The sequence below is a fragment of the Pteropus vampyrus genome, unplaced genomic scaffold (assembly GCF_000151845.1).
Source record: "Pteropus vampyrus isolate Shadow unplaced genomic scaffold, Pvam_2.0 Scaffold20, whole genome shotgun sequence".
In the NCBI taxonomy this organism is placed as follows: Eukaryota; Metazoa; Chordata; class Mammalia; order Chiroptera; family Pteropodidae; genus Pteropus; species Pteropus vampyrus.
This window is the reverse complement of record NW_011888801.1, coordinates 6,799,248-6,815,935: the sequence shown is the minus strand read 5'-3', so window position 1 is coordinate 6,815,935 and position 16,688 is coordinate 6,799,248. Positions and strand designations below refer to the sequence as shown.

Below are 16,688 nucleotides of genomic sequence, written 5' to 3'. Positions count from 1 at the left end.
GATGCATAATTTTATTAGAGCCAGAGATTATTTCTTCTAGAAAAACAAACCTCTGAGGTTAGAATGGAAGACAATGAAAAAATAGATTTCATTTTCTAATCTATCTTTATCAAGCCATCCAGAGTACATCAATTCCTTTAAATGAGCATTACTTTAATATTATATAACAAGTCATTAATAGACAACACACAAGTCCAGGACCTTATATCTTTAATCTTCAAGTCAATCATCAACTTTCCTTAGATTTAAAGACATGAAAACAAAACTGATTTCAAGTAACAGCACTCAAATACCATATACGTTTGTAATTATGTGTGCCAGTCAACTGTAAGCCTCATATTTTTCAGGTTTTAGTTGAAAACTAAATCATTTCTTAGATTTTTTATCAGTCTTGTTTGGGGGTGATTTTGTTTCCTTGAGCCTAAACAGAGCACAATATTAAAACGCATCATGATTTATACTGAGAATATGGCGTAAGTGAGTTTCTAACTTGTTAGGGACACGAGTGGAAACATAACATCCTGTAAACACCCAGGTTGAGCGCCCTTAGTTATCCCTGAGCTGGGCAGTTTCACACAATCATTTTTTCTCTGAGGCTGAAGTCTGCGGTTTGATCTTCCTAGCTGCTTCCAGAACAGAAACTGGGTTTACTTTATCTCCAAATTCTTTTTCTCGGTGCTCAAGAAGAATGCCCTAAAAGGAAAGGAGAGGAAACATCAGTCCTTATTCTGAGTTATTCGTTCATGAGACAGACACTGAGTAACAGCTATCTGCCAAACCCTGTGCAAAAGCAGGAGGGAACAGAGACTCTCAAGGGCCTATTCTGCCCTTGAGGCATTCAGTCTTTTGGGGAAGGTAGATCAAGGGATGGCTGCAACACAATATTTGGACTGTATAAACAGCACTTTGGGAGCAGGAAGTTAGGAGTGATCAAATGTAATAAAGCAATCAGAAAAGGCTTCACAGATGATAAAGCATGAGAGGTAAACAGGATGTCTACAGGTAGAGGTGAGGTAAAAGCACATTCCAGGCAAAGAGAACTGAATGAGCTTACAAGGAAAAGCCTAAAGTGTCAAAGCAGACTCAGAGGTCAGACCTTGGCAGGTATTGAATAACCATCTGAAAAGACAGGCCCTCTCTTCGCTTTAGTTTTCCTAAGAAACTAGAGGCTGCTTACTTCTGATACTGTGCCACAAAGTGCACAGGATACCCCAAAGTACCCAAAAGTGGTAAGAAAGATAAAATGTGTTCGAGATCATCATCTAGGAATCCTTGTTAAAGAGTTCTTTGACCCATAACATCTGGGAACTCATCTTAAATTTAAAAAATAAATATCTGTAAACATGTTCATTGTGCCATTATTTATAAAGACTTTAAGGAAAACAAAAAGTCCCACCACTCTGTGGTGACTACAGGGAAGGTGTGCGTTAACTACCTGCCCAATAAAGCAGTATGCAGACATTACAAATATGAGGAAGAATATATGACGATATGGGAAATGTTCATCATATACTGTTAAATGAAAAAGAACATCTAATTTAGTAAGATACCATTCTCTAAAAAACAAAACAAAAGACCTCTCAGCTCACCTCTGTTCTAATGGGCTGTCCACGGTGGCTGAGCTTATAGAATGGCTCTACCTTTCATTGTTTCTTTTACAAATTTTCTATGTGGAAACATTACTTCTTTAAAGTAATTATGCTGTAAAGATCACTATTACAAAGGAAATCCCTACTGAGTGGCACCTGCCTGGCACAATGAGACTGCAAAAACTCTGCTCTGAAAAAACATGGGGGCAAGACCTGAAGCTCTGCCAGCCCAGTCAATCTTCCACCAGAAAGAACGGGGGCAGGAGCTCCAGGAAGCACCAACAAAGCCAAACGCCACACCTGGCAACACCAAGGGCATGCCAGCCAGGCTAGGGGAGCCCGTGAGTACCAGCTGAGTCACTGCCAGGCAAAAGAAGGCTGGCAGGTGAGCCAAGCCCTGCCCTGGAGGCTGATGGAAAACAGAAATAGGGAGAGAAAAGGAATCCCAGAGTTCCAGAGTGGGAAGAAGCTAAACAATCCTCTCAGGAAGTGGCCTGCCCAAGTGCCAGGGCATCTGGAAGGGGTTTTTGGGAACCACCCTGAAAGAGAGGGTATGGGCAGGGGAAGGGCGGGGTCTTCGGAGCAGGACAGATCTGAGTTCCTGAGTTTCATTTCCATTGTACTACTTACTAGCTATGTATCTTTGGCTGAATCATTTCATATCTTTCATATATCTAGGCCCATCTCCTTACATATAGATATAAATAAAAATACCTAATTCCCAGATTAGTTATGAAGAAGACATGATATCACATATATGAACACCTAGAACAAGGCAGGTACTCACTGGCATCCATCATCTCTGACAATTTGATATATTTAGCAGAAAGTTAGCAAACAGGTTTATGTTAAAGCAAATACCAATTCATGCTAGATTCTAATATCGACAAGCAATAGCAGTTACAAAGGTTTAAAAGGAAGAGATTAAAAATAAAGCTTCAAATGGAAGGATTTCTATTCCTGTTAACTTTCATTCCTCCCAAATTGCAAAAAAGTACTATGCACTTATTAATGTTAGTAGTGAGATACACCAATGCAGACAACCCTGTCTTTTCACAGACGAGGCCAAGTGTTAAAGTCATGCTAAGACTGGCAGAGACAGGCCTAGAAGTCAGAACCCCAGTCTCTGAGTCCTCCTGCCAGGCTCTTGAGCATACCTCACTTTACTCCATTCTCTGCTCTGCATCTGCCCGACCTCTGCTGGCACTCCCCACCAATGCAGGGGAATTGCCACAGCTCAAGGCTGCCCATGATCTGATGTGGAGCATCCACCCACTGGCGTCCTGGACCCACAGACATCTCATTTTTCCACACGTTCCCCTGGAGTCCTCATGGAACTCTGAACCCTCACAGCCAGGGCCTAAGACAGCCTGTCTGATGAGAAGTCTGTTACCTCTCCAGGGGCAGTCCTGGTACCAGGACCCCCACAGGCCTCATCACCCCAACATCTCCTTGCTACTTTCCCTAATTAGGCCTGTTTGTAATCCTTCTTTCCCGTTCACTTTTCTCTACTGTCCATCCTAGGAACACAACAAAGTACATCCTTGATAGAATAAAAACTATGCTTTTATTCAAGCACAGAAAACAGAACTTGACACCAGAACACCTGGGTTCAGGCCCAGCAGTGCCACTGATGAGCTGTGCTCCTCAGTGCAGTCACTCACCTCACCTGCAAAACTCTCTATCTCATGACGTTACGGTGATGAGTGAGGAGATGCGGGATAAATGACAATTTCTCTCCCTTTCCCTTCCTCATGTTTCCTGGCTTTCTGGAAGGAAGGCTAGAAGATTCTGGGTAAAGAAAGTTACCCCCCTCCACCACCACACTGGGTTGTTGCTCTCACAGACATGGACACCCACAGACCCAAAAGTGAACACTAGGCATTTACCTGCTTTCCTGATCCCACCACAAAAACTCCTCCAAGGATGAAGCCTTCGCCTTCCAGGTTTCCAGAGAAGCCTCCGTTCCGGGCCCGGAAGAAGTTATTCCACACACCCAGCCGGACAAATCCCATAAACATCATCTTCCGCCTTTGGGGGCCATAGAATTTTTTCTGTAGTAGTGAGGACAGATTCCATATGAGTAGCCCGTATGCCTGCCTTCTCCAGGGAGGAAAGAGTGCCAACAGGGCACTGGTTTTTCAGACAAAGTCCCAAAGCCTACTGGTTTGTATCCTCCCCTGACCCAACACGCACACAGTCATCCACAGCCGCCTGCCATCCCAGGAGCACTTTCAATTGCCCGAGGACACAGCTTCTGACCTCAATGCAGCCCTGGCCTAGGGAAACAGATGTGCAGCTTTCAGCTCTGGCTCTAACCTATTGCTAGACACAAACAGGGTTCTCATGCCTGACAGGGTGATTACAGTACTACGTTCTACAGAAGTGAGAGTAGAGGGGAACGAAATATGGCTGCAATGAATTAAGGAACAGGGGCTTATGCTGGGCATCCACCTGCATTGTGGGGGAACACTGAAGGAGTTTCAGCTATTTCCTAGACTCCCATTCCCAGGTGACAGTTTAGCAAGGGCTCAAGTAATAAGTGAGAGGACAGCTATTCAGTGTCAAAGTATGCTCTGCTCAGAGGACTGGGAAAGCCCCTGCAGGTTCAGGGCAGCTGAAAGGGATGCCAACATCCAGCTCCAGGCCCGACACCTGGATGAACACCTGAGCACAATCTGCAACAGTCTGTGTCTGACGGGCTCACGGAACATGCACCTTTTCGTCCAGGAAGATTTCTCCTTTGAAATAAGGCTGGAAGTCCTTCACTTCGGTCCTGATCTGCTCCTTTACCACTGCATAGAGGGGGACACCCAGCTCGTCCAACTTGGGCTTCAGAGAGGACAGGTCCGCAGCCTCCTGCAGAAAACAGGGATGGTCAGGGGCACAAACTCCTGTGGCTCTTCAGCCAACCAACAGCCTCTTTCCTGTAGGCCCAGAGCGTGGCTGGTACTGAATGCAGAATAACAAAGGCAGCAAAATGCCCGAAATAATTAAGGCAATGTTGCCCAACAAAGGACTGTCCCAGTGGGCACCAGGCCTCAGTTCAGGGTGTCAGGTCAGCCCAGGCTTCTCTTCTCCAAGGTAGGAAAGGGAGGCTAGACTCCTGTTATGGATGTCCTAACCGTGGCCTGGGGAGCATCCAATAACTAAGAGATTGTACCCAAACATGGTCTCCTACTCCTAGCAACGATGCTTCTCTCTGACCTCATCTCCTAGCCCCTCCTCTGCACTAGGCCAAACTAGTACAAGGGCCTACCAGACAAACTCCACGCAAGCCATGTGAATAGCTGCCTCCACACCTTTGCTTAGTTGGCATCTTCTCACTGCAGTAACCTTCCTTCTTTTTCTAGCTCAAATCCTACCCTGCAGAAAGGGAATCCTGTTCTATAAAATTCTCCCTGGCTAGTGTAAGTGTAGCCTGGAATAAAGCTCTGATTCTCTGTGCATATCCAATCTTCCCTGCTTGGTGACTTTTTCTGTACTGAGTCTGTGTGCTATCAAGAAGTTGAGCACTGTCCCTTAAGTTCCCAAATGTGTCTCATAGTTAGAAACTATGTCTTCCATTTCTTGTATCACTCAGTGCCTAGCACATGGTTGGATATATAGAAGGTACCAGGTACCAGGTGGAGAGATTTGAAGGTGAAAGTGGAAAATAGGGAGACTGCAGCTGAGCCGAGAAGTACAGAAATCCTTTTTCACATTCGGTGTCAGAATTAAAGAAACAGCAGGAAATCCTTTCAAATGCAGCCCACTTGCCTCCAATACAAATACACTGCTGTACAGTGGTAACTACATTTTTCATTTATTTTCTAGAATAAAAAAAGGGCTGGTAATGAAGCAAAATTCATTATAATGCTTTTATCAAAAGCTTCAGTGAGTGGCAAACTTTGCTCTAGAACAGAGAGGACTATAGGCTTGATGTGGTCAAAGGTACTCTGTATGTGACATGAAAGGTTTTACTCACTTTTCCTGGGCTCTTTCTTCTAAGTATGTTACTGTACAAAGCCATTAAGTGAACACTAAGTCATACACCTCCTCCCTAGGACATTCAAAGTGAACACTAAGTCATACACCTCCTCCCTAGGATCATTCAAGAATGATCACTCATCCAATCATTCTTTTAGATTCATTAGTTTCCACAAAATGCTCTGCCAAGACAGAGACCTAAGCACTGGAAAACATGTTGTAACTAGAGCTGTTCTCCTTGGAACCTTATGAGTTTAACTTGGCCTTGAGAAATCAAGTCACAGCAGGCTTCTATGTTGGTATTTGAAGGCATCACAGATTCAGAATCAAAGCTCTGAGTTTAAACTTCACCTCCTGTGGTAGGCAGAATAATACCCTTTAAGGATGGCCATGTCCCAATCCCAGGAACCTGTGAATATGTGCTATTACATGGCAAAGGGGAATTAAGGCAGCAAAGTAAATTTAGGCTGCTAATCAGCTGATCTTAAAGGACATTATCTGTGTTATCTGGATGGTTCCCATGTGGCATCTTAAATGTGGCAGAGGCAAACAGAAGAGGCAGTGTCATAGTGATGCAATGTGAGAAAGACTTGACCAGCTATTGCTGGCTTTAAAAATGGAGGAAGGGGCCACGAGCCAAGGAACGTGGATGGCCTCTAGAAGCTGGGCCAGCCAATTATTTATCTCCTATACCCTCTAAAAGACATGCAGACTGGCTGACAACTTGATTTTAGCTCAATGAGACCCACTTCAGAATTCTGACTTCTAGAATTGTAAGATAATAAATTTGTATTGTTTAAAACCACTGAGTTTGTAATAGTTGTAACAGCAGTAATAGGAAATTAATACATCTACCCGCAGCAGTGTGATTTTGTCACCACTTCTGCACAAGACTTTCCTCCTCTATAAAACAAGAATAATAACAACAAGCTCTATTTTCCAGGGATACGGTGAGGAACCAATGAGATAACAGGCATAAAAATGCCCTGAATATGTTATAGCAGGGCATCATGTCACGTATGCAGCTGCTTTGCAAGCCCAACCACACAAGCAGGGGAGAGATCTGCAAGGCTAAAAGGAAATGCCTCAGGGTCAGGGAGGATAACCAGAGTAATGAGGATGACAACTTGGATGGGGCTAAGGCCACTACTTGAGAAGCAAAGCTGTTTCAAGAGTAGTATTGTCATTCCCAGTTCTTCTCTAGGCAAGGCAGTGATCTCAGAACCTGGATCTTCTGCCACGCACTGTGTGACCAAACCACTTTGGTCCTCAGTTTACCTATCTATAAAGTGACAAGGCTGAACCAAGCCTTCCTCTCACAAGTTCCCTTACTTACTGAACAGAAGACGATGGTTTCCCTTTGAGGGGCCAACCCAGAGACTGCCCAGTCAGTGAGCCCCAACCTGTGCCAAACTCTCATGCCAACTACACCCACACTAACGGCATGACTGAAATCCCACGGAGCTACAGATCCAACGCTGAGAGCACACAGTTAGACAGCGGAAGACCACATGCAAATGTGTGGCTCTCAGCTGTCCACCAGGGACTCCAGGGAGCCTCCCCAAGAAGAGCGAGACAGGCAGGTCCATTCTAAAAGTGTGACCTTATGCTGCCCATGTGCTGCAGCTGCACCACAGGCGAGGGCTAGCCATGCCTGCACCAGTAACAATCCATGAGCGAATCCTTGTCATGAGCATCAGGAGCAAAACTGGACCTATTCCTCATCCTTGATTAAATGGTTAGATGGTTCAGGAAATAGTACAAGAGTGAAAGGCCTTGAGAGTAACAAAGGAAAGTCAAGTATGTTGCTAAACTCCAGGATATAGTGAGTTGTTAAATGAACAGAAATAGAGAATAAATCAAAAGAAATACCTAGAGCAAATAACAGAGAATGGACTAGTGTTGATCGAAGGCTAAAGAGGGCCTACAGGTCCTTGGTCCTGGCTGGAAATGCACTGGCCCCCACTTGCTAAGATTGTTTGTTCTGAACAGACTTTCAAATGTGCTCACCTCTCGACAGAGAAAACAGCCTGGCCTCCGCACAGCCATAATCACAGCTCCATTCTTTTCCCAGAGCTCCTTTGCTTTGAAGGTCCTTGGTTCTGGGGAAAAGAATAGGGAATTCAAAATCATCTCTGCCCAGCCCCATGCTGCCCCAACCCCTCAGCAGTTCATAAATGGTACCAGGCCCAGCAAAGGGGCTGAACAGGCATTTCACATGGAAGGAAAGCACACAGGAAACAGCCAGGGAGCAGTCATCCTTTGAGAAAATCAATATTATATAAGGATCCTACTGGATACTTCAAAGACCCCTCCCCCATAACAATCAATTTGCAAACTTGAACATCCTAAACTAAAACATTTCTGGAAAAATGGCAAATTCCTTTGCTGGTATCAATGGATATCATAATGATCCTTTAGGGCAGATACATGGCCAAAACCTGAAAGAGATCTTGCACTTTGGCCAAGAAAATCCCAACTACTAAAAAAGTATTCAAAGAGACTAAGTCAAGATAAATTTAAAAATATTTTTTTACCCTGAATATATTAACTGCAATATTATACGTTAGGGAGGGTAGAAGATGCTTAAGAAGAAAATGCTGTGGAGTACTATAGTACTGCAGCTCAAGTCCGGCTCCCTGGTCAGACTGAGTCTGCATCGAGCTGTGTGGCCTGGGGCATGCTATGTCTTCTCCCTGAAACTCAGTTTCCTTGTTTGTAAGTGGTGAGCTGTCTAGCAGCTCCACTTTGGGCTGCAGGAAGCACTAACAGATGGATATAAAGCACTCACCACATTGTCTGGAAATACAGAGTTAGTGAAGGGTCAATAAGTATGAACCCTTGTTATTTTAATATTTCTCAGAGGAATCCATGTCCCTGTGGGATGTTACATGGAAGAAAAACACAGTGGGGGATGGGATCAGGAATCCCTGGGTTGAACGGAGTGTAGCAGGTCTCTCTGGAAGGCTTCTTAGTCCCTTACTAAGGTGACCTACAACATAAATTGCAGTCACAGTTCTTGCCTTCCCTTACAAGCTTCCTCACTTACTAAACAGACAATAATGGCCTTCCTTTGAGAAGCCAATTTAGAGACTGCCTTGTCAGTGAGCCTCAACTTTCACCTAACTCTCATGTGAACTGTACCCATGCTATTGGCATGACTGAAGTTCCCTTGAGATACAGATCCAATGCCAAGAGCACAGTGAGGCAACGGAGGACTACATGTAAATGTGTAGCTCTCAGCTGTCCACCAGGTACTCCAGGGGGGCTCCCCAAGAAGAGCGAGATGGGCAGGTCTATTCTTAAAGTGAGACCTCATGCTCCCCCAGGTGCTGCAGCCACACCACAGGTGAGGGCTGGTCATTCCTGTACCAGTAACAATCCAGAGATCTTTCAATGAGCAAATCACTGTGCTGATCATCGGGAAGATGGAATTAGACACACAGTATTTCTCAAACTTATCTGACTCTCAAGCTCCTAGTTTGTGTAGATGCAGAAGTCCGAATTCCTCAGAATACACTAGAAAATGGTTGGTTTAGTAAACAGTGGTACAACGATATTACTAAATATTATGGAAAAATTCTCATTATAGTTAGAGAAACAACAATGAAAGTGAAAAATGCTTTTGGTAAGAAAAAGGTAAAACATAAAATACCACATACACCAAGGTCGCAACTATAAAATAATATGTAAACATGCAAAAGAATGTATAAAAATAAAAGATTATTGTGTTAGGGTAATGAAATTATCAGTAATTTGGAAAGTGTTATTAAAATTTTCCTAATGTTGATATGGTACCTTTTCAATTAAAAAAAAAAAAAAGAGCTATTTTACAAAGAAAAAAAAATAAGCAAGCCTGCATCCCAGCACCTTGGAAAAGTACTGAGACCAACAGGGTCACTGCTTACCCTTCTCCAGTGTTTTCAGGTCTATTTCCTCCAGATACTCCAGGGTTGCTCGCAGAGGCTTGGACAGAAATATGTCTGTGTTGGCCAGGACCAGTGCCAGGGCAGCAGCCCCCAGGGCCCCCGCACCAATCGACCACATCCCCATGGTGAAGGAACTTGGATCCTGGAGGAAAGACATTTCTGGAGACTGAGAGGAAGGAAGCCAATGTTACTGCTCTCAAGTAATCTAATCTCCCAAAGTGCAAGGCTCTAGCTGGGCAGCCAACCAGAGGCCAGAGGCAAGGGGAGGGGGAGCAGCAGCATCAGAGATGGGACTGGACAAGGGCTGCTGAGCACCTGCCGCTATAAGAGCTTGGATACAACAGATACATGGAGATTCCTGTCCCAAGACGCTCGCCAGTGAGTCAGGAGTGATGACAGAGAAATGATAGCTCTCTCAGACGTTTCTCTTGCTGTTCCCTCTCCCATGTCCAAGGTTATAGTCTCCCAGCTCTGTAATGCTCATCCATGCTGTGCCCCTGTTGGCAGACTAGTCAATGCCTGCCTTTCCTTCACAGTCCAGGAGTCTTAGCTACTATCTACCTGGAGGCAGATTTCTCTTCTGTGATCAGAGGATACTTACCTGTTCTGATCATGCTGTTCTGTCATCTTATCCTTCTTCCTCTTTAGTTTGTGATCCCTCAGACACAGAGACCGTATCCTATTCAACCAGCCCCAGACAGTTCCCAGCAGGGCCTCACTCATGGTAGGCAAGCAATCTGAGTACCTTTCTCCCAACTGAGAATAGCTTTATTTTTCGCTCACTATACAAATAAAACAGGTTCATGGTGAAAACCAAAAAGAAGCAATGCATAAAGCCATAGTCAACAAGAAAGCAAGTATCATCTAAACATCTACCACCTATTATATAGTTTAATAGAAATGGCCACTATTAAACATCAGTGTCTAATCTGACATTTTTTTTTCCTGTAAACAGAACTACATAGATGTTTGTTGAATGAATGGAAGAGAGTAGACAAATGTAAGAAAGAGCACAGTATCTGCTTCAGAGGGGTTGAGCAAAAGATGTTTGCATCAAGCAGGGGGCTCTGCAACTGAAAATGGAGTTCCACGTGGGTCCTGTAGAACACAGTCCAGCCTTGTTCTGAGCTCATGCACGGGTGCCTCACTAAGGCTTCCTTTAGGTGGGAAGCCTTGTGCTTCTGAGTGGAGGGAGTTCCTGGAAGCAGCCTACCTCCCTGACAGCAGCAGGTACCCCATCCAGCCTTCCTTCAACTAACAACCACTTATAATATCTATCTTTCCATTTGGCCCTCTTACCATCCTAGGATCTGACTTATACTGGGACCTTCTTCCCTAAGTATCAGCATGATTCTGTGTTCTGGGATCACCAGGTATAAACCTGGTGTACGTCTCTGCGTATGTCCATCCCACCTAATCTTATCCCACTTAACTGAAGACTTACCTCTCCCCTGCAAGACTTGGCTGGAGAGAGGATTTCTCCAAAGAATTAAGCAAAAGCACAGAAATCTGCATGTCAGTGCCAAGGGAGGGAACTGTGAGGGATCCATTGCCATGAGATGACTTGATAAGAGAAGGGGTTAGCCAGACTAATGTTTAGGACAGCCTGGGAAGTTCAGATCTGAGTTAAGAAGTCAAAGGGAACTTCTAGGCAGGGGTGGGTGAGGGTGAGTGGGGGGAATGATCAAATTAAAACAGCATTCAAGAAAGAGGAATTTGACATCTATGTATTAGGGAAAAGGAAAAAGAATGGGAGGTGGTGTATATGCTGGGGAAGGGGATGCTACTATGGTATCTGATGTGAGGGACTCAAGCTGAGAAAGGGGTTCCTTATAATTTCACCATTAAAAACGTGGTCTCGTGGACTGGCAGAATTGGCATCATGTAGAAACCCAGAATCCTTAGAACTAAGGAATCATAAACTGCATTTTAATCAGATCAGGCAGGCAATTGATGTGCACATTAAAGTCTAAGAAGCATTGTCTTGCAGCAAAGAATTCAGGATTTTGCACTTAGCTGGCCTTGGAGAGCTAGTCCCTCCTCAAGGCCCCACTTCTGTTCCCTCAGCTCACTGTGGGAGGGCAGAGATGGTGACAGTGAGAGTCGAAGACTGGAACACATATCTGCATCTCTGCCTGGAATGTCTTACCCCATTCAATCTATTCTTCAGAACTCAGACACCTCTTCAAGAAGTCTTCCTGGATGTTCTGCCTATCCCCACTCCCACCCCAAGAGGGGTTCATTTACCCCCACCTTGGTACTGTGCCCAAACTGTACTCACAATCCCTCTAATACAAGATTTGAACCTATCTAGCAGTTTTCTCTTCTTTGACTGTTCCTTAGTTTATCTCGGACTCTCTCATGCCTAGCACAATGTCTGTTTGGTACACAGTGGGCTTTCCACAAATGTGTGCTAAAATGAATTCAATAGAATTAAATGATGAAGATGATGGAGGACCAAAGTTCTTGGGCCAAGCAGGAAGGAACCTTCCACAGGCTGGCTTCCAATTCTTTTACATGGCAAAGTTACGCATTACTGGATTATAGTTCACAGAACCATTAGGTGGAAAACCACAGGTCTCACCTACTTGCTGTAAACAAAAGATTCCCCAGAGCGTGGAACAATTTCTATACCTTCAAGCACTTTCACAACGTCCCTGGACTTCTGACATGTGTATATGATTCGGGAGCAAAAAGCATGACCTCTGATCACAGATCTGATAACATTTCTGCATCATCAGTCAGAGGCCAGGTTACATTTATCTTACAAAGGAATTGCTTCAGCTCCTAGAACACACCTGTGGATTTCAAGAAGTCCAGTGACCCTTATAGTCAGCTCTACATCCTTCCAACACACCACTGCTATTCTTAGAGGGAAACAGGCTCCATCAACAGCCATTTACCTTGTTTTCTCAAGAGTACAAGGGAATCAGACTCAACTAGACCCAGCTTTTATTTCCAAACATTTATTCAGCACTGATCTGTCCAATAAACAGCAAGTTAGGTGGACATAAAACTAAATGATACATAATCCTCAAAGAGATATAGACCTAGTACATAGATGACAGAAATTCAGGTGGAAAGGTGAAGCAGCTTGGCCAAGATATAAATATGGGGCTATGGCAATGCACGGATGAGTGATAATTACGTCTGCTCTGGGCAGCTATAGAAATACCCAGAAGGAAGTGGCTTTAGAGCTTAGGTAGAGCCCTGGGGGCAGGATGAAAGAGCTAGGTAAGGCCTGGACTGAATAAACCTGGGAAGCAGCAGGCTGGCTGGGGGTGGACATCAGTACTGAAGGCACTGAGAATGCAAACTTCCATGACGCAAAATCCCCCCAATTCTAGCTCAAGTTCAAGATCTGGAGTACAAAACGGGGTCTAAAACCACCATGAGCAATGTTTACCATCCCACCTCTACCTCTGACTATGATCCAGAAAGTGTGAGCAGAGAATCACCCCTTTGGGGAGCGTGGCCCTCATCCCCAGACCTCGCAGCACTAATATGTGAGAGCCTTATTAGCACCGGAGGTGAGAATCAGGCCTTTCCTGAACATATGCTCCCAGGTCCTCTAGCAGCTGCCAGTGGGAAGCAGTGAAAATTGACTTCAGAAACACCTGTAGAGTATGTAGGCATAGCCCCTTATCCAAGCCCCCGTGAGCTTCAAAGCAATTTGCATCCTGGCATGTCTTGGAACATGTACCACTGCAACTTGCTGCACAGCAAGAGCTGACTCTGAATCCTGAATCACAGCTATTCCCACCCACAAAAAACAAAACAAACAAACAAAAAACATCTAAATGGAACAATGCACCTTCACATGGGTCTCTAAGGCTACTAACCAGTGAGATAGGGATGCCAGTAAACCAGTATTTACTTAGTGTCATTTGACATGCACGGCCTAATTTCATTCACTCGACAGTCTTACGATGCAGAGATTATTCCATTTTATAGCTGACAACACTGAAGTTCAGTACCTTCTCCAGTGTCACAGAGTCAGCAGGCAGCAGTACTGCAACCTGGACACAGATCACTAGGATTCCAAAGCTTGCAGTCTTCCTGCTATCATACCTTGCCTCCCCACACATTCATTTTTGGGTTTCTGGAGGTGAAGGGGTATGATTCTTTTTGTCTTAAAGAGAATTTTAAAAGATCAACTTATTTTTTAGTCATCAAATACAGTCAAACCATGTTTACTCTAAAGGAAATTTACCGTCTGACAGATGTCCCTTCTCTTTCCTTGCCTTGCTAGCCCTTTCCCTTAAGGAAAGTCAGTTTCTCTGAAAGATAATAGCAAGGTTTTTTACACAAGAGCCAGCCCCCACCTGACACAGCTACAGTATTCAGTTCCTCACTGTGGGACTTATCTCATCTGTCCTCTCCCACACAAGAAGGTGAAGCAAGATAAAACCACAAACCAACAGCAGCTATGGAAGCTCAGAGTGGCAGCTCTTGTCTGAGAAGAGCATGGTGCTGGGTGGAGAAGACCCAGCTGGGCTCCCTAGGTCAAGTGGGTTGATTTTACCACCACTGTCCCTGACACTCACTTCATTTTCCTCAACTCCACATGAGGGGGTTGGCTAAGGTGAATGCTAAAGATCCTAAAGCACCCAATGACATCCTGTGACTCAAACAGCTTAGTTTGGACTTTGCACATTCTTGAATCCTTACCTTAACTCTACTCTCTCCTCTCCCATTTCTTACCTGCAGCTCGGAGCTTCACAAGGCCTTCCCACCCCCACACACGGTCCCTTATCTCCAACCATGGCCAGTTCAAACCTGGGAACAAGGCACTCACCATCCACAGCATCTACACTCCAGCTTCTGCAGACAGAGGCTGACCCAGCCAGGAATTAGGCAGCAGGGGCAGGCTGGAGGCGGAGCTCTAGAGTCCCGCCTATGGCCCTAAGCTCATTCCCTCCACTGGCAGGAGCTAGCACCCAGAAACCCTGGGACTCCTTTAGCTGCCAATAGTCAATTTTCAGAAAATATCAAAGTGGAAAGCTGCCAAGACCCTCTAGCCCTTCAAAAAGTTGAGCAAAGTTTGAGTCATCTGCAGTCATGCAGATTATAACATTTATCAAGTGCCAACAGACGCCCTCTCTGCTATCCAGTGCAGACTAATGAAGCGAAGCCCTTAACAAAGCCCATGTGTCACACTAACTGAAATCAAAGGAAAATGTCCCTTTCTCCATGGCTGCTTGTGCAGTCTGCTCCTTTGCCCCATTCTTCACCCACACCCAGGAAGTCAGCTGGTGCCACTGAGTCCCCTCACCTGTTGTCTCTTCTTTACCTCCTTTTGCCTTCCTTTCTTTTTCTGCCATGTGGCTCCTCTCAACCCACACTCCCTTCCTGGGCGACCTCACCTACTTTTAACACTTCACCCACCACCTTGGTATTGACTTCTAGGTTCCTATTGCTATTCTTCAGTTTCCACTTGGGGGTTCTGTAGGTTATCTCTGTTGTACCATGTCCAAAAGTGACCTCCACTAAAGTTAGTTTCTCTTTCGAAGTTCCCTAGCTTGTGTCATTCCCTAGTGAATGACACAAGCATCTAGCCAACTGCTCAAGGCAAAAACGAAGATTCGCACTTTACTATTCTTTCTCCCTTGTTGACCACATCTAACCAGTCAGGAAAACGTATTTGTTACCCATCCTCTTCTTAACCTCACTGCTGTCCATACACAGGCCCCTATTACTCTGTACCTGGCCTATTTCAGTAGCCACAGAACTGAGCTTGGCTTGGCTCTAGTAAGGCTCTCTACGGCTTGTTCTCCATGCTATAGTCAGAGGAACTGTAACACACCCGACCTGATGACTTCCTTTCCTTGCTTTTGGACTCTCACTCACAATCAACTCCTCAGCCTGCCAATGGGGACCCTTCGCAGCTTAGCTTCAGCCCACCATTCAGCCTCATCCCTGCCATTTCAGTGGCCCTGCCAGACCACTCAATGTGCAAAGACTAGAACATGTTTTGTCAGGCTCTGTACTATCATTCCTGTTGTTTCCTTTACCCAGAATGCCCTCCCCCCATGCCAATTAGGTCAAAGCCCAGAACAAGCTACACTCTCTTCAAAGCCTTTCCAGAAAGCCCCGACAACTGATAGCTCCCTCACCTGATTATATGGCATGCATGCATGTGCAAACACACATATACCTTTGCATATTGCACAAGCAAATAGACTTAGTGTATTTGAGTTATTTTCATGTCTGTCTACACAATATGGTGGAGCAATCACTCTTGCATCTCCAGCACTTAACACAAATCCTGGTAATTAGCAGGTATTATATGTCTAATAGAATAATCTGAATTTTACTCTTTAAACTCCAGTAAGACAAAGTTGGAACTAATCTATAACCACCCAACTTCAGCTCGGTACGAAAGGTAATTTTGGACAGTGCTGTCATGACCTTAAAGCCTTGGGTTTAGGTGACCTTAGGTTGGGTCCTAGCTCTGTCGCTCCCTGGCAGGGAAATCTGACATAAGCTATGAAGGCACTCTGGCCCTGGGTCTCTCATCTGTACACACAAAAGGGACTATGAGGTTGTCTCAGTTTGGACATCCAAAGACTCTAAAGCAGGGGTCCCCAACCTCTGGGCCACGAACTGGTACTGGTCCTTGGCCTGTCCCCAGGCCACACGGCAGGAGGTGAGTGGCAGGTGAGCAAGTGAAGCTTCATTTTTATTTGCAGCCATTCCCCAGTGCTAGCATCAGCACCTCAGCTCCACCTCAGATCATCAGGCATTAGATCCTCATAGGAGCACTGGTCCCTGGTGCCAAAAAGATTGGGGATCACTGCTCTAAAGTATGATTACAACTCCAGGGTTCTGATGTCCAGAAAGACATGGACACACCTGCCACTACTGCTTTCCTCCTGGGTATGCATTCACACTCCCTGCTTACCCAGGCCTAACTCCTGCCTGCTCAAGAAACTGCTTCTGGACAGGAGCTGATAAAGTCTTAAAACAAAGTACCATCACAGGGTGGATTAATTCATGCCTGAAACAAGTAGAGACAGAATCATACTCTAAACATTGAGAGTATACCTGCCCAGTCCAGTCCCACCCTGGAAATCCTCCCTCCTCAGAATGAGCTGGCTTGAGGCAGAGCCAGAGCAGAAGGAAGAAAGGAGTGCTGAGGGAGCCTTGCCTCTGGTATTCAGTGAACAAGGCTAGAAAGGATGCTTCATCGTCTTTCTTC

At 45.1% G+C, this 16,688-nt stretch overlaps 1 protein-coding gene across 4 annotated transcripts in view; it reads right to left on the bottom strand.

The window, feature by feature from the left end:
* Positions 1-86: 86 nt before the first annotated feature.
* Positions 87-16,688, bottom strand: part of FAM213A (family with sequence similarity 213 member A) — a 19,784-nt gene continuing 3,182 nt past the window's right edge. Inside the window, exons 1-6 of one of the 4 annotated variants that reach the window (XM_011355338.2) lie at positions 14,286-14,415; positions 9,467-9,629; positions 7,569-7,660; positions 4,308-4,448; positions 3,479-3,643; positions 87-693 (exon numbers count right to left, since the gene is read on the bottom strand). In XM_011355338.2, coding sequence (XP_011353640.1) covers positions 580-693; positions 3,479-3,643; positions 4,308-4,448; positions 7,569-7,660; positions 9,467-9,629; positions 14,286-14,297 — 687 coding nt within the window. In that variant the 5' untranslated portion in view covers positions 14,298-14,415 and the 3' untranslated portion in view covers positions 87-579. Of the gene's footprint in view, positions 694-3,478; positions 3,644-4,307; positions 4,449-7,568; positions 7,661-9,466; positions 9,654-14,285; positions 14,416-16,688 lie in introns of those variants that run through there. The other 3 variants (XM_011355335.2, XM_011355334.2, XM_011355336.2) reach the window with 3 other exon arrangements.